This window comes from Hylobates moloch, unplaced genomic scaffold (assembly GCF_009828535.3).
Source record: "Hylobates moloch isolate HMO894 unplaced genomic scaffold, HMol_V3 SCAFFOLD_9, whole genome shotgun sequence".
NCBI lineage: Eukaryota > Metazoa > Chordata > Mammalia > Primates > Hylobatidae > Hylobates > Hylobates moloch.
Window position 1 is genome coordinate 89705777 of NW_026652284.1, and position 18835 is coordinate 89724611.

The 18835-nt window shown below is 41.1% G+C and overlaps 1 protein-coding gene across 2 annotated transcripts in view; it reads right to left on the minus strand.

Moving 5' to 3' along the window:
• The window catches only part of NUDCD1 (NudC domain containing 1), an 87804-nt gene extending 69006 nt beyond the window's left edge, over positions 1–18798 (minus strand). Inside the window, exons 1-2 of one of the 2 annotated variants that reach the window (XM_032760270.2) lie at positions 18507–18798; positions 6645–6799 (exon numbers count right to left, since the gene is read on the minus strand). In XM_032760270.2, coding sequence (XP_032616161.1) covers positions 6645–6799; positions 18507–18624 — 273 coding nt within the window. In that variant the 5' untranslated portion in view covers positions 18625–18798. Of the gene's footprint in view, positions 1–201; positions 371–6644; positions 6800–18506 lie in introns of those variants that run through there. The other variant, XM_058443794.1, reaches the window with a different exon arrangement.
• Positions 18799–18835: the final 37 nt, after the last annotated feature.

Here is an 18835-nt window from a genome sequence, read left to right on the forward strand (position 1 = left end):
AGGACTCCCCACTTCCTCTCAGTGGGACCCCGATCCTCTTCGGGCTCGGTCCAGACCCCGGCCAGTCTTGGCCCATTTTCCTGTTCGCCGACCTCTCCACCCAACACCGGCCTCATCTCGGTAAGTCTCCCCTCCTGGTGTCCAACACCAGCCGACCAACTCCCATCTCAGCCGCCCGCTCTCGGCCGCCGTAAATCTTACTCTAGACTCGGCCTGCAGGGAACGGAGTTTTCTCCCTCTCCTCCTTGCGTCTCCGGCCTGGGGCCCCCTTCCCTTTCTCGTCTCAAAAATCCTGGTACCAGGTGGCCCATGGTCCTCGGCCATAGTCGGCCCCTCAGTCCTTTCGCTTTGGTGACGACCGAACCAGAAGCTCTGAGTCACGTCGCAGTGTTCGGCTATTAGGGGACGCCCTACTTAGCCCTCACTGCATATCCTCTCATAGCCCCGCAATGGGAGGCTCTGCATCCCTGCCGGCCGACTCTCCCCTACGATGCCTCCTAAACAATTTGTCAGCCCTAGGCTTAGCGGCCGACCTCAAACCAAAACGTCTAATTAAATACTGCACACAAGACTGGCCCACTTACCCCTTAGATAACCAAAACAAGTGGCCCCCTTATGGGTCCCTCGATCCTGGTATCCTCCAGGATCTCTATAACTATTGTGAGCGAACAGGAAAATGGGCAGAGATCCCGCACCTCCACGGGTTTTTCCTCCTAAAGGCCCTCAAACTGTCACCCTCCCCGACCCCCCCATTCCTTCCGCTCCTGACTTTGATCCCGCCGATGAGCCCCCGCCATATCACCAACCACAGCCCTTCCCCCCGCTGCCGCCCAGCCCGCAAGGGCCTCGCCCCGGCGGCAGCCTCACCTCCTTCCGCCAACCCCGGCCTTCCTTCCCCGTCCTCTCCAACCTCTCCTACTTCCTTTCCTCCACCCTTCAGCCCTCCTACTACTCGCTCCAGATCTCACCTCCCTGTCCTCGCTCCTCTGCGAGAAGTAGCAGGGGCAGAAGGCATCGTTCGCGTCCATGTCCCCTTTTCTACGGCTGATCTTTCACAAATCGAAAAACGCTTAGGCTCCTATACCTCCAACCCCGCTTCACATATCAAAGAATTCCAGTATCTTCTCCAAGCTTACAGCCTCACCTTTCACAATATTTACATGATCCTCTCTAACACCCTTCTCCCTGAGGAGTGCCGGCGAGTCTGGGAGCAAGCCTGCACTCATGCAGACCAGGTCCACCAAACAACCCCAGCCCTGCCCACAGGGGCTCAAGCAGTCCCTGAGCAAGAGCCTAACTGGGATTACAACACCCAAATTGGCGTCACTGCCCGAGACCACTTCGCCACCTGTTTAATAACCGGGCTGCGTAAAGCAGCCCAAAAGGCAGTCAACTTTGAAAAACTTCACGAAATCGTACAAGAGAAACATGAAAACCCATCCGCCTTTATTGACCGCCTTACACAGGCACTCCAACAATATACCAACATAGACCCAGAAGCCCCTGATGGCAGGCAGCTTCTCATGTCCCATTTTTTTGCGTAAAGCTTCCCAGACATTAGAGCCAAATTAAAGAAGCTAGACAGAGGTCCCTTCACCCCGCAGACCGAGATTCTGGCCACCGCGTTCAAGGTATACCATAACTGTGACGAGCAGGCGAGGAGGCAAAAGTGTCAAATGCTGGCTCAAGCTCTCTGAGCCCCTCCTCGGCCAGCTATAAACACTGGTGACTGTAAGCCACCATTTGCCCACCATCAGCCCCCTGGGCCCTGCCTCAAGTGTGGCAAAGAAGGGCATTGGGTCCGTAAGTTTCCCAATCCCAGGCCTCCACACAAGCCATGTCCAAAATGCCACCAGCCCGGTCACTGGACCGTCGACTGCCCCAACTCCCGGAGGGGGGTTGGGCCAGACCCCGGCCCCGCCCCCGACCTCTTAGGACTGGCCATTGATGATTGAGGGAGCCCTGGGACTCCCCCCGCCCGACGCACACTATCACTGCACAGGAGCCCAGGGTGCCTCTCACAGTAGATGGGCGCCTCGTCACCTTCCTCTTCGATACAGGAGCCACTTTCTCAGTTCTGCGGGAATTCCACTTCCGGCCCTCCTATAGTCGGGGTAGGAGGCCAAACCATGCGCCCAAGAACTACCCCACTTTTATCCTGCTCCTTCTCAGGTCACCTCTTCTCTCATAGGTTTTTAGTTATGCCCCAGTGCCCCCTTCCCCTAGTACGAAGAGATATCCTTTCCAAGTTTAGAGCAGCCATCACTTTTAATCCCATAGCTCTCCCAGACTCCACCTCCCTCCTCGCCCTAGTTGCCAACTCAACTGACCAACCCCACACTCCGTCTTCCTTGTCCCTATCTGTCAACCCCACAGTCTGGGACACTGCCACCCTCTCACTGGCTCACCTTATACTCCTACTGTGCCCTGTCCACAATCCTCACAGTCCTCCCATACCCCTCCCCCACAACGCCCCTGTTCAGCAGGAAGTAGCCAAACGAACTACAACGCCCATTTCCTCACTTCTTAAAAAACAAAAAAGGGAGGAATGTTAGGTAACAGGGGTACCTTAATGGCGTCGGTTCCAGGTTCTTCTCCCCTCCTTGACTGGGCACTGTCTGAACCCGCCAAAGGAGGGCCAATCAGAAAGACGCATCTCCTGCCTTCCCTTGGGCCCGCCCCACGTAGGCCCAAGGGATATAAAACCCAGCACACCAGCAGCTCTCTCTCTCTCTCTCCTCTTCTCTCTCTTCCTTCTCTTCTCCTCTCTTCTCTTCCTTCTCTTCTCTTCCTTCTCTGCTCGATACCTCCAATAAAGATCTCTTGACCACGACCGGTGCAGTCTGATCCTTGCCCAGCCTCTTTCATGTCCTATCACTTTAGTTGGCTTATACACATTGGGCCTAGATAGTAATTCTTCGTAGAACATAGGGCTAGCAAGAAGCAGCAACTAATACCTAAGAGAGTAAGAGGCCAGATTGCATCTCCTCTGATCCAACAAGAAACAATCAGAATTTTATACTATCTGTTTTAGGAGTCACCTGGAGGAAAATATTTATTACCAGGAAATGTCTAACTCCTTTCCGAACATTTTGAGATAAACACTACATTGCCAATACAGAACTCATACCTATACTTTGATTAGAAATAACAGGAGGAAGATCCTATTCAGAATGCAAAGCCAACTCCCAACAGTAATAATGAACTTTACACAGCTATTATCCATTCAACAAATATATTGATCAAGCCTTCTGCTGGGTGCTAGAACCCATGGCCTTGTCCAGGGGGTGGCAAACTACAGTCCACAAGCCAATTCCTGCCCATTTTATGTTTTTTTGTTTGTTTTTGAGACGGACTCTTGCTCTGTCGCCCAGGCTGGAGTGCAGTGGCACGATCTCGGCTCACTGCAAGCTCTGCCTCCCGGGTTCATGCCATTCTCCTGCCTCAGCCTCCCCAGTAGCTGTGACTACAGGAACCTGCCACCACGCCCGGCTAATTTTTTGTATTTTTAGTAGAGACAGGGTTTCATCATGTCAGGCAGGATGGTCTCGATCTCCTAACCTCATGATCCACCCGCCTTTGCCTCCCAAAGTGCTGGGATTACAGGCGTGAGCCACCGCGCTAGGCCCATTTTATGTTTTTGTAAATAAAGGTTAATTGGAACATGGCCACACTCATTTGCTTATAAACTGTCTATGGCTGATTTCACACTACAACAGCAAAAGTGAGCAACAAGAGACTATCTGACCCACAAAGCCTAAATTAGCTGGCCTTGTGCAGAAAAGCATATCAACCTCTAGACTAGAGGAAATTCATAGCACATGTAGATTTGAGAGCCAGTGGTGTGAATATTCCTAGGGGAACAGAGGTAAGATGTCAAGGCAAGCTTGCTAGATGACAAAATGGTTACCCGGGACTTAAGTAAAGATTGCAAAGCAGACTGACACTGAATTAAAAGTATGCTCCAGGCAGTTAATCAATGAGAAAAGGACCAGAAGAAATAGGATACAGCGCATGTCTCAGGAACTGCAAGAGTTTAGTATGGCTAGAATGTAGTACACAAAGTGCTATAAGGCAAGGTTGGAGAAAACTTGGCATATAAACGTATATGCAAAGATGAAAAGTTTATTTTAAGCATATATATTATTTTATTGGGGAGCCTGCCCCGATATTCACGTAGGTTCTTTTCTATTTTCCCTAAGTGTCGGCCAGCTTGAGAAATAAAGGGACAGAGGACAAAAGAGAGAAATTTTAAAGCCGGGCGTCCAGGGGAGACATCCATGTCGGTAGGTTCCGTGATGCCCCCACAAGCCGCAAAAACCAGCAAGTTTTTATTAGGGAGTTTCAAAAGGGGAGGGAGTGTGTGAATAGGTGTGGGTCACAGACATCAAATACTTTACAAGGTAATAGAATATCACAAGGCAAGTGGAGGCAGGGTGAGATCACAGGACCACAGGACCGGGGCGAAATTAAAATTGCTAATGAAGTTTCCGGCACCATCTTATCAGGAGACAGGGTTTTGAGATCAACTGGTCTGACCAAAATTTATTAGGCAGGAATTTCCTCTTCCTTCTAATAAGCCTGGGAGCGCTATGGGGAGACTGGAGTCTATTTCACCTCTGCAGGCTGGACCATAAGAGACGATCACGCCCAGCGGGGGCCAGTTCAGAGACCCACCCCCAGGTGCGCATTCTCTTTCTCAGGGATGTTCCATGCTGAGAAAAAGAATTCAGCGATATTTCTCCCATTTGCTTTTGAAAGCAGAGAAATAATGGCTCTGTTCCGCCTGGCTCACCGGCGGTCAGAGTTTAAGGTTATCTCTCTTATTCCCTGAACAATTGCTGTTATCCTGTTCTTTTTTCAAGGTGCCCACATTTCATATTGCTCAAACACACATGCTGTATAATTTGTGCAATTAATGCAATTATTACAGGGTCCTGAGGCGATATACATTCTCCTCAGCTGACAGGATTAAGAGATTAAAGTAAGACAGGCATAGGAAATCACAAGGGTATTGATTGGGGAAGTGATCAGTGTCCATGAAATCTTTACCATTTATGTTTAAAAGACTGCAGTAAAGACAGGCATAAGAAATTACAAAAGCATTAATTTGGGGAACTAATAAATGTCCATGAAATCCTCACAATCTACGTTCTTCTGCCATGACTTCAGCCGGTCCCTCCATTTGGGGTCCCTGACTTCCCGCAACATCATTTTGTGTTTATACTTGCAAAAAACAACAACAGATAACCTACCACCTCTGGAAAGACACACAAAACCAATAAAGACATTGCAGGGGAAATAATGGATACTGGAGACAGGATAGATAAAAGATGGGATCAAGGGGGCTTCACTAAATACCTTTTATAACTTTTTTGTTTTTTAAATTACATGAACACATTGCCTATTTAAAAATTACATATTAAAAACACGGATTTTGCCATGAAGGAAATATTAAAAGAATTTCAGCAAGTGATAATATTAAACACGCAAATTAGACAGACTACTCTGTAGATGCAATGCGCAGGAGGGCTAGAAGGAACAGAGTACTTAGGAAGCTATTAACAGATTATTGGCTGTTTGAAGCAAATGTATTAACAATGTATAGCGGAGTTTCCAACATATGAAGGTGAAAAACATATGATAAAATTAGCTCAAACAATGAGAGGGTAAGTGAAAGGAATTATATTGTTGTAAGGTTTTCACATTGTTTTAAAAGTAAAATAATATTAGTTAGAGGCAGACTGTGGTAAGTCAACGAAAACACTATAATCTCTGTATCAACCATTTAAAAATAATACAAACAGGTTTAAATAAAAAGCCAAAAGAGGAAATTAAATCGAGTTCTAAGGACATTTTTTTAAAAAAGAAAAACTGTGATTAATTCCTCCCACAAAAAAGTAGGAACAGAGACACCAAGGAACAAAGAACAAACAGGGCATAATGAGACGAGCAAGATGGTAATATTAACCCAAGAATATCAGGAACTAGATTAAATTAAGTATAAATGTCAGCCCTCCAATTAAGAGAAAGACTGTCATATGGAAAAAACAAGAGCCAACTATATGCTCTTTATGACACATACTTTAAAAACAAGAACACTGATAAACAGAAAAAGGATATAAGAAGAAAAATATTAATTTACAAATATCCAGAAATAACTGTATTAATATCAAAGAAAATTTCAAGACAAAAAATATTCACAGAACCTAGAGATGAACAGAGACATTTTATAATGCTAAAAGAATCAATTCAGTATAAACAAAACAATCCTAAATGTTTGTACCAATTAACATAGTTAAAAATACATAAAGTAAAAACTAAAACAAAAGCAAATTCACCATTATAGTTGGGGACAATACCTCGCATAGGAAAAGCAGACCTGAACAGTTACATCAGTATTAATAATATATAAAATCCATGAGAGTCGCTGCCCAATGGTGAGAGTGGAGGTAAGTGTAAATAACAGGATGAAAGAGGAAAATTAAAATTGAAATAAGAAATGGAGTATTACGTAGATAGGATTCCATATACTACAGGTATGTGCACCTCACTTCTCTGGATATTAGATTCAAAAGGGAAACTTAATTATCAAATTTGCTTGATATTACATACATATATTATTACATACATGTTTCTCTTACCAGCATTACTGTTAAATTCATAATTCTTCCAAGCGTATCAATATAGTAGACACTGTCTTGATACCATGAATCACAGTGCAGGTAATTATACATTCCAAAAGCATGCATGTGTTCCAGTGTATATTGATCATCTCGAAGTTTTACCTCTGCCACAGCTGAAATACAAGAAAAGCAAACATAAACATCAAGAGTTTTGCCTCAGATAGTTTCTATCTGTAGAATGCCTACAAGGCAAAAAAATCACAGAATGCCAATCACAAAGGCCTTCAGGACAATTCAGTATATCATTCTTTCAAAGATAATTTCTGGGAACTGTGTACAGAGGATAAACAGTAAGCAAAACTGATACGGTCCCACCTCCTTACAAGACTTAAAATACAGTGGCCACAGGAGATAGGGCTTTTTATGTCATGACCCTCTTTTAGGCACCTCTAATAATTATGAATAAAAATAACAGAAATTCTAAAATTGACAAATCTCCCATTTCCAGGAAAATGTTAAGCCCAATTTATGAAATGTTTATATACTTTAAAAATGTTTTTATATACTATTATCTCATTCATTTTAATACACATTAAGAAATTAACTTTTAAAATCTCATTATACAGTTATATAAATAAATGTAAACACAAATAATGACTTCTCCAATGTTATACTACATCTTTTCCAAGGGTACAGAGCAAAACAGTATCACAGCTGGACTAGAAACAAGATCTCCTACTTACAGAACAGAGATTTCTTCACTTAGCATTAGCTGCTTCCCTAGGTTTAAATCTAGCAAATGTGATCTCTTCCTCTCACTCCTTCTGCCCTTTCATGAAGATGGAAACTTTTATGGCTCAGAACTGCTCATGATCTGGAATTAATTTCTGCCCCAGCAGGAAACATATAAATGGATTATGCTGGGCCAATATCCTACCCTAATATAAAACTCACTTTACTGTATTCTGATGGGAACTGTTTTCTTCTTCCCCCCAATGCTCACCTGTTCCCACTTCCAATACCTGTTTTGAGTCCTGTCTGACTTATATTCATTTATACAGCAACTAATAAAAATTTAAAAATAAATAAATAAAATTTCAATAGGCATTGATGACACAGTGATGAGCCAAGAATGGAATCTTGCCAATTAGCACTTATGATACAGTGAGGAAATGGGCATTAGTCAAATAATCATATAAATTTTATATAATTTTTATGAAATAAATTTTATATAATTAAATTGTGATAAAGAATAATCACTGGGTACCATGAGAACACATAATGTAAGAGTTCTACTTGGGGAGATTAACAAAAGCTTTCCAAGGTTTGAGCCAAGATATAAAAGATAAGAAAGAATTAACTTAAGAAAGTATTTTAACAAGGTGAAAGACTTCTACAAGAAAACTACAAAACATTAATGAAAGAAATTGAAGAGGACACAAATAGACATCTCATGCTCATGGATCAGAAAAATTAGTATTGTTAAAATGACCATACTACTTGAAGCAATCTATACATTGAATGCAATCCCTATCAAAATACCAATAACATTCTTCACAGGAAGGAAAAAAGCAATCCTAAAATTTGTATGGAACCACAAAAGACCCTGAATAGCCAAGGTAATACTGAACAAAAAGAACAAATCTGGAGGCATCATACTACCTGACTTCAAAATATACTACAAAGCAATAATAACCAAAATAGCATAGTGCTGGTATAAAAACAAACATACAGGCCACTGGAACAGAAACAGAATTCAGAAATAAATCCATGTACTTATAGCCAACTGATTTTTGACAAAGGTGCAAAGAACATACACTGGGAAAAGGATACCTTCTTCAATAAACGGTGTGAAAATTGGATATCCATAGCAGAAAAACAAAATTAGACTCCTATCTCTCATCATATGCAAAAGTCAACTCAAAAACTATAAAAATACCAAAAGGAAACAGAGAAGAAATGCTTTAGGATATAGGTCTATGCAAATATTTTATGGTTAAGACCTCAAAAGCATAGGCAAGAAAAACAAAAAGACAAATGGGATTATATTTAACTAAACAATAACAACAACAGAAAAAACCTCTGCAGAGCAAAAGAAACAACCAACCTAGTGAAGAGACAATCTATAGAATGGGAGAAAATATTTGCAAACTATTCAATCGTAAGGAATGAAAATTTTTTTTGCTGTTGAAGCAAAAAAAAAAAAGTCTCATTATAAAGAGGGCAAAGATCTTAACAGACATTTCTCAAAAGAATATATAAATAAATAGCCAACAGGTACATGAAAAAATGCTCAACGTCACTAATTATTGAGGAAATGCAAATCGAAATCACAATGAGATATCATCTTCCTCTAGTTAGAATGGCTATTTTCAAAAAAATACAAAAAAAAATAACAAATGCTGGCAAGGATGTGGAGAAAAGGGAATGCATAATCTGTCAGTGGGAATGTAAATTAGTACAGCCATTATGGAAAATAGTAAAGAGGTTTCTCAAAAAACTAAAACTATAACTACTATACCACAATAGTCCCTCCCACAAATGAATATTTATCAAAACAAAAGAAAGTCAGTATATCAAAAGGAATACCATCACTTCCATGATTATTTCAGCACTATTTACAAAAGCCAAGACATGGGGGAAACCTAAGTGGCCATCAAAGGATGAACAGATAAAGAAAATGTAGTATATACACACACTGAAATACTATGCAGCCATAAAAAAGAACGAAATTCTATCATTTGCAGCAACATAGATGGAACTGGAGGTTATTAAGTTAAGTGAAATAAACCAGGCACAGGGCTGGGCACCGTGGCTCAGGCCTGTAATCCCAGCACTTTGGGAGGCCAAGGCGGGCGGATCATGAGGTCAGGAGATTGAGACCATCCTGGCCAACATGGTGAAACCCCGTCTCTACTAAAAATACAAAAAACAAATCAGCTGGGTGTGACAGTGCGTGCCTGTAATTCTAACTACTGGAGAGGCTGAAGCACGAGAATCGCTTGAACCCAGGAGGCGGAGGTTGCAGTGAGCCGAGATTGCTCCACTGCACTCCAGCCTGGGACAGAGTGAGACTTCATCTCAAAAATAAATAAATAAAATAAACCAGGTACAGAAAGACATCATATACACAGCTAAAAAAGTGGATTTCATGGAGGGAGAGAGTAGAAAGATAGTTATCAGAGGCTGGGAAAGACGGGGGTGGGCGATGAAGGGAGGTTGCTTAATGGGTACGAACATACAATTAAAAGGATTAAGTTCTCATGTTTGATAGCACAGTTGGATGACTACAGTTAACAACAATATATTGTATGTTTCAAAACAGCGAGTACCAAAATAGCTAGAAGATTAAAAATGTTCCCAACACAAAGAAATGGTAAATACTGAAGTTGATGAACACCCTAAATACTGATGTGATCATTACATACTGTATGCATGCATCAAAATATAACATAAAATCCCAGTTTATCAATTTAACATATTTTTAAAATAAAAAATATACCTATACACATGCATACCCACTCCTCTACTTTTCCAGACAGAAGGAAAATCTGTAAAATGTAGGAAGAAAAACTCGTGTTCAAAGAACACAAAGAAGACCACACTGTTCAAAGAAGGCCACACTGGCTGAAATGCAGAGCAACAAGGGGACTTGTACAGGAAAGGTTGCAATAAATGAAAACTCAGCAAGGACTGGATTATGAATGGACTGTATTTATTTTTGTTGACAAATTCAATTTAAAAGAATTCATTAACAGTTTTTAAGCAGGAGAGTAAAGTTCAGATTTGAGTTTACAAAACAGTACTTATAACTACAATATGGAAAACAAATTGGAATAAAGCAGGGTAAATCCAGGAAGATCCACTAGAAAGCTATTGCAATCATCTGGTTGAGAGATCATGGAAACATTTCACAGGTAAAAATCCTAATTATGATAGATTTGATAGAGGTTGAGGAAACATAACACCACTTATTTTATAAGCAACAGTATTCTACTGATTAGGAGGAAAACAATGATCATTTCTTGGTTTTCTAGCACCACTGTGTGGATGAAACTCGATACTGCAGGAAAAGTGCACGGTAACATAAGGGCCTGAAGCAGTAATATTAGACAACGCTATAACAAATACATTTTCTTCATATCTGTGCAAAGACCTCTGGGCAATCCTGAACAAACTGGAGGCTTCTTAGACATCTGCCTTATTACAACACTTCATGATTGTTTCATTCCAACAAGATAATTTATATAAGTTTTTAAGACACAGATGTGAGTCTAGGCTACATTACACGCTATTTTGTAAAAGCCCTATTAACGCATAGAAAAAGGACACCTCTCTGGCCCCAAATGAGAAAGGAAAAGTTATCACATGATGATGACCATGTCAATTATCTTGATTATAAAAGTGGGAGGCAGAGCAATTGAAAGTAGAAAAGCAGTGTTCAGAATGTGACAGTTCTTAGCTACTGGCAGAGCTCTGTCGCAGAGTTCTCCCAAAAAAAGAAGTAGGGGGCAGTGAGGCTTCAATCTCTGCATAGATCTTTGTAAGGGTTGAAGGAGAAGAACTTTTTACAGAGAAGCCAGTGTAGTAAATATTTTATTATTTAATGATATCTTGCATTGAAAATAAAAGAGCTTTGCTGAAAAATCTGATAAGGATTAGTCTTCTAAAAAGAACTTAGGGCCTCACAAGAAGAGTCTCCCTTAACATTTGCCCAAATACTTACCGAACCTCAAAACCTAGTTTTTCACATGAAAACCACAAAAGCCTCATGGGACCTCAAAGGCCTATAGTTTTTCATTCATAAATTATTTATTGAGTATCTACTATATGTACCAGACATTGTGGTTGGCATTGGGCACAAACAGTGAATAAAACAGACCTGTCTCCTGCACTAATGGTGCTAACAATGATATTCATTACTGTTTCTTGACTTCTCAAAATACACTATTACTTGAACCACATGATATTGCCAATATTTAACTCTTTGACATCAATTAAATATGATGCAGTCTAATATTTACATAAGCAAAGTATAATAATCTTTAAAAACGGAGAAGAGAGAGGCAAAGAACATTAACTTACAAAGGTCACTTCGTGGACCACTTATCTTCTAGAATCAATCCAATAAGTCTTCTTTTCACGTAGTTACTGAGCTTGCTATTTATCTATGAAGGTGTAAAAAAGTAAAAGTCCACAAATTCTAAAGCGAGACTTAAAGAACACGGGAGGACCAGAGTTAACAGCACTGCTCCCATAAAATTATTTTATGCAATACTTCTCTGACCATAACACATTTATGTGGGTATTTTCCCCATCTTTTCCTCCATAAGGGTAGAGATGAGTTTTATGGTCAACTCTACATAAATACAATGGTTACGTGGCTTTCCCTCCCTTTACTCTAACTGTAGTGTAAATCTTCACCAGCTTTTCTTCCCCCTGCTCTGAAGAAAGAAAAAGGCCAAAGTGACCACAAAGATCATTAGAAAAAGTATGGGCTTTAGGGTCAGCTTTGCTGAATAGCTTAGTTAAGTTAGCTCATCTTATTGCCCATTTCCTCATCTATAATAAAGGTTAGTAATACTAATTGTACAAAAGCATTGACAAGCTTCAATTGAAATATGCAATGTATTTACTATCAATGCATGGCACATAAGATTAAGCATTGATTTCCCTGTTCCTTTTCTCCCATCCAGGGCTAATTCCCACACAGGTGTTTATGATTCAGTTTTCTCCTGCCAGAAGTTATCTCCTCTCCACTGGTGTTTCCCCTCCACTTACATATGCTGAAACTTCCCCACTCGCAAAATAAACAAATAAAAAAGGCTTCGTTTTCTCTGCCTGACCGCTAAAGAAGAGCTCTCCCCTACCTTGTTCTTCTCAAACTTCTTTAAAAAGCCGTTTATACATCCATTTTCTCACTATCCTCATTAGCCCTTTTCAATTGTTTCTAGCTCTATTATTCTACAGAAAATATTTTTTCACTTAAAAATACATATTGAACAACTTTTGTTTGCAGCCAAGATGGAAGAATAGGAACCAGATTTATCTTTCCACCAGAAACATCCAATAAGATGAAATAAACCAGAGAAAGTTAAATGAAACAATAGTTTTCAAGACAGCAGACATAAAGCAACAAAGAAGACTTAGGAGATTAGCCCTACCACCAATCTAGTTTACTGCCTTCAGGAATTTTCAGACCACAGCACACAGAAGGGAAAATGAGGTATAGTCAACTCTACATAAATACAACGGTTACATGGCTTTTCCCTCCCTTTAACTGTAGTGTAAATCTTCACCAGCTTTTCTTCCCCCTTCTCTGAAGAAAGAAAAAGGCCAGAGTACTTGTATGTAGAGTTGACTTCAACCTCCTTGAGTTGAAGAAACTAGGCTGCCTGGGGAGATAAGGCAGCTATACTTCATTAGACAGAGTAGCAGAGAAAAGAGAGATGCAGAGAGAAGCCCAGAGATCTGAGAGTCTGCCTCAAGTACTCAAGAGTACTAATGGCATGTGTTTGAGGTGATTACCCCAGGCTACAGAAAGAACCATCTGAAAGGGTTGAAGAGAAATGCTGGGCACTCACACAAGGCTAGGAACCATAACTGCTGCCAATAAGCAGAATGGAGAAAACCCTTAATTTGTGGGATACTGGGTAGTGAACACAGGAAAGTCTTGCCTGGGTAGTGGGAAATAACCCTAGACTGAGCACAGCTCCTGATCGGACTAACAAATCATAAAAGCAAGAACCAGTGGAATTAATCTGTTTCCAAGTAACTCAACTACATCCCAGAAAAAAGTCTCAAGAACATTAGAAAAATACAAAAATAACCTGCACCTAACAAGGTAAAATTCACAATGTCTGGCGTCCAATCAATTACCAGATATGCAAAGAGGAAAGAAAACAAAATCCATAATGAAGAGAATTACCAATCAATAGAAGCCAATATAAAACTGACATGGAAGCTACAATTCACAGAACAAGATGTAAAAACAATTATTGCCACGTATACTCCATGTATGTTCAACATAAGTAAGTAGAAGCATGAAAGATGCAAGATTTAAGTCAAACTTCTAGATGTGAATATTACAATGTCCAAAATGAAAAATACACCAGATGGGATTAACAACAGATTAATATTACAAAAAAAAAAAAAAAGTAAACGAAACTAAAGGCATGCAAATGTAAACTACTGGCAATAAAACAGAAAAAAGTATAAAGAAAAAATGAAACAGGCATTCATGAGCTGAGGCCAACTTCTGTGATCTAAAAATGTGTAACTGGAGTCTTCAAAGGAGAGAAGGGGGGAAAATTGGAAGAAATAATAGCCCAAATATGACCTTGATAAAAAATATATGTCCACAGTTTATAGCCAAACAAACCCAAAACTTAAGAATCATAAAGAGAACCACAGTGAGCACAATATTATCAAACTGCTCAAAACCAGTGTAAAAGAGAAAAATCTTAAAACAGAAGAAAAAAGGCATGTTATGTAAAGAGCAACAAAGATAGGATAATATGAGATTTCTCATCAGAAACAATATAAGCAAGAAGACTGAGGCTATAACTTTAAAGCACTGAAAGAAAAAACTGTCAACCTAGAATGCAGAAAGAGCAGAGAGATGGTTACAGAAGGGTACAAGGAAACTTTGGGAATGATAGCTAAGTTTAGTATCTTGATTGTGGTGATGATTTCACGGGTGTATACATATATCACAACTTGTTAAGTTGTTGTACATTTTAAATTTGTAGTTTATTGTCAATTATGTCTTCATAAAGTTGTTTAATCTGTGAGACAAATTTATGTCCTACTTACCAGGCATGCTCCAACCCTGGAGATAAAGCATTGAAAATGATGGACACGGGACTCAATACAAAATCAATAATCTTAGCAAAGAAAACATACTGGATGCTACGAAGTATGATAAAGTCTATGAAGTACCGGTTACTATGGCAATGTATAATACAGATTCTATAGCATAGATTCTGACTAGTTAAGCAAGGAATCCCTGAGGAAGTAACATGTAAGCCAACATGAAAGAATGAAGTATGAATTAGCTAAGTGAAATATAGGTGGGAAACATATAAAAACATATAAAAAGACATATTAAATGAAGATTCTAGGAAAAGGATATTTATAAATGCCTAGGAAGGGAATTGCCGGATCAAAAGGCAATTACAATTTGATTAAAAGTAAGTTTTTCATTTAGTTCTTTGGAATAGAAAAAGACAAAGTGACATTTACTGCTTATGCAGCAAAGGAAATTTTGGTACAACTTAATAACATTATTTAAGACAAGAGAATAAGCCTTATTGCATCAAGTTCTTGACACCATAGACGACGTCATCTTTACATCTTAAATGCAGTGTTTCAGGTAGCCAAGGTGCCCATCAAAGGTTTGTGGAACTAAAGTGAACTCCTTCCGTTAGAATAAAATCAAATTACCAGGAGCGCCTCAATTATGCTTCACTATCTCTAGAAATGATAGTTTTTAAACAAAATAATCTTTTTCGTCATCCTCAAGTAATTCCTAATGAAAAACTCATCATGTGAACTATTGCAAAAGCCTCCTGTTTGCTGTGTGCAGTCATCTCATCTTCCAAACTCAACCTCCACAGAGCCTGAGGTAAGCTTTTCAACTCCCGTATCTGTTCATGTCCCTTGTACTTAAAATGTGGTACACATACACCATGGAATACTATGCAGCCATAAAAAGGAACACAATCATATCCTTCAAAGAGGACATGGAAGGATCTGGAAGCCACTGTCCTCAACAAACTAATGAAGGAACAGAACACAAAACACCACATGTTCTCACTTGTAAGTGGGAGCTGAACAATGAGATCACATGGACACAGGGAGGGGAACAACACACACTGTTGTCTGTCAGAGGATGGGGTAGGGGGAGGGAGAGCATTAGGAAAAATAGCTAATGCACGCTGGGCTTAATACCTAGGTGATGGGTTAATAGGTGCAGCAAACCACCACGGCACACGTTTACCTATGCACCAAACCTGCACATCCTGCACATGTACCCTGGAACTTCAAAGAAAAAAAAAATAGGCGGAGCAGTGGCTCAGGCCTGTAATCCCAGCACTTTGGGAGGCCGAGGCAGGTGGATCGCGAGGTCAGGAGTGCAAGACCAGCTTGGCCAAGATGGTAAAATTCCGTCTCTACTAAAAATACAAAAATTAGCTGGGCTTGGTGGCAGGCACTTGTAATCCCAGCTACTCCAGAGGCTGAGGCAGAGAACCGCTTGAACCCGGGAGGCGGAAGTTGCGGTGAGCTGAGATCACACCACTGCACTCCAGCCTCGACGACAGAGACTCCGTCTCAAAAAACAAAACAAAAACAAAAACAAACAAACAAAAATTAGCTGGGCATGGTGGCGGGCGCCTGTAATCCCAACTACTCGGGAGGCTGAGGCAGGAGAATCGCCTGAACCCGAAGGCAGAGGTTGCAGTGAGACGAGATCACGCGATCACACCACTACAGTCCAGCCTGGGCAATAGAGCAAGACTCAACCTCAAAAAAAAAAAAAAAAAATCTTCAAATGGCACCTGATATCCTGCAGTTGTACATCCCAAACACAGAATCTAAGATTAACGCTGATGAAATGAGTACGGAACAAGGACAACTTTGTGAATTTTTTCTAAAGTTAAAGTATTCAATGGATTGTTTATTGTGAGATTTTGCTTCCTGCTTTTTTGGTGTTAAAATATCCTTTTGTTTATGAAAAGATGGATGAGTAAATGATAGTTTTTAAGAAACATCTCCACCTAGTAAACAGAAAACTTGACAGAACTACAGCAGCTGAGTTTTATTTTATATTGTATTGGCTCAATACAAAAATGTCAGGGAAACACTGAATGACCGGAAATCCAAAAGGCAACCAAGGCCCTCACTGATCTATTTCCTCTCACTTTCCCAGACGTTTTGCTCCGGCAATATACGAGTGCAAGGATGTCCAGCATACAACCTACTAATTATTTCCCTTTCCTCATGCTTTCCCATGAATGGAATGACCGCAACAATTTCTTCTCTTCTTCATATACTCATTTTATTGAATACATACTATAAGCCAAGCACTAGATATAGGGTAGTGAGCAAAAGAAAAACATCACTGTTTTCAAGGAACTCAGTCTAGTGGAGGAAACAGACAACAAATCAAGATAGAATTTAAAAGGCCGATAAGTACGTCTTATGGAGAATGCAATGACGAAGCCCAAAAGTGAAGGCAGGAAGGCTAGTCAGGAGGCTACTAGAGATCAGGTAAGAGATAACTCTGATTTGGATTAGGGTGGAGACCTAGAGGTATCAAAATGTGGAGTTGACCGGACTTGCTACCAAGCAGACAGTGGCTAAAAGAAATAAACCCCAAATGACTCCAGCACAAGTGTCTCTTGGAACCAACCTGGGCTAGTCTAGTAGGCTAAAGGATAAGAGATCACACGGAGAAAAGTCAAGAGGAGACCATGTGAAAGAATCTTAAACCAGCCTATAGTCTGAGATCCTACCCCCACCCTCCAAACATATGAGGAAGTCCAGCCACATGAGCAGAGCTTCCTAGCAGATCCATTACTGAACAAGGATGCATCAATGAGCCTAACTAGAAGAACCACTCAGCTGACCCGTAGACTTGTGAGCAATAACTGCTTCTTGTTTCGAGACACTGAATTTTGGCTTCACTTTCAAATGCACTAACTAAACATGGTGATACCATCTACTGACATGGGGTGACTGGAAGAAACACGGTGGCAAAGAGGAAAAGGAAGCAAATAAAAAGAAAAATCAAGTTTATCCTCTCTCATCCTAGTCAACTCTTACCTACCCTTCAAAGCTCAACTTAGATATTAACTCCTCCAAGAAGACTTCCCAGATCCCCAGACAAGTTTAGGAGAGATATTCAAGTACCACCATTATATTTTGGACATATCCCTATCACTGCCTTCCCATATTGTTTTACAATTTTCTGTTTACAATTTTCTTCCTAACTAGTTAATAGTCCTCTTCTGTTATGGAAGGTGTCTTGTTCATTTTGATATCATCAGGACGTAACACAAAACAGGCACTCCGTAAATACTTCTGAATTTAATAAATCAATTAGCAAAAACTTGTTTTATACTTTAATGTCTGTTATTATAATTAACTCTAGATCACTATTTCTGAAAGTGTGATCTCTGAAAACATGCATCAGAATCAGCAGGGGTGTGTATTTTAAAATGCAGATCTCTGGGCTCTATCATAACGAAAATGCCGTTAAGTTGTAAAAACAAGAGTAAGGATATTCTACTAGCTACAGATAAAGCAAGGAGTAGCAGTGTGGGAGTAAATCCACTTTCCTCACTATCTTCTAGAGATGTTCTCTACCACAGAGTTCTTAATGTGCCAGGAACTGAGTAATTAAAAATGCTACAACTGGAATGTAGTTTCTCTTCTAAGAAACGGCTCTCGGTCAGAGGAAACAGGAACTGGGGGTCCTCCAAGGAGGTGTGGTTTCTCAACGCACACGTTCACAAGCGATGCTCCAGGAGGAAGGAATGTTCTCAGCGTCCCCCGAAACAGGAGCCAGGCTGTGGACACACAGCAGCCAGGGCCCCAGGCAGCACCCGCACGCCAGCCCTCAGACCTCAGACCTCAGAGGCTGGGCTGCTGACGGAGGGGGCCCAGGGTCCCGTTACCGAAGAGCGTGCGAAGGCGGCTCCCACCGGGTTCTGGGATGGACATCATTCCCCAGAAGCAGCGGCCTCCGTGAGTCCACCCAAGCCGCCACGGTGGCTTCGCTTGCCAGTCAGAAAGAAAGAAATTGCGGGAAGGGTCAGGCAGGAGACAGCCGAAAAGGGAAAGGAACGGAGTACGAAGGGCGCCGCCGCTTCCCACCTGCGTCAAGCTCCAGCTGGTAACAAGGCAGCGGCTCAAGAGAGAGCTTGTAACCCTCGAAGCGGGGATCCAACAGAGGTCTCTTCACCTGTAGGGAGCAATTAGCCGCCACCTCCATCGCTTTCCAGGGTCGCAGCGTGAGAATTAATAAAGCCCTTGTTGAAAGGTCCGCGCTTCACGCCTCGCACGGAGACTGGGAAGCGGCGTGGTTCCCATCCCAGAAAACACTGCGGTGCGAACTGCCTTCTGGGAAATGTAGTGTCCGTGAAAAAGTTGAGACTGTTGCATGCTGGGCTATGTAGTTCTCCTAGTACTTAGCGCCCGCGCGA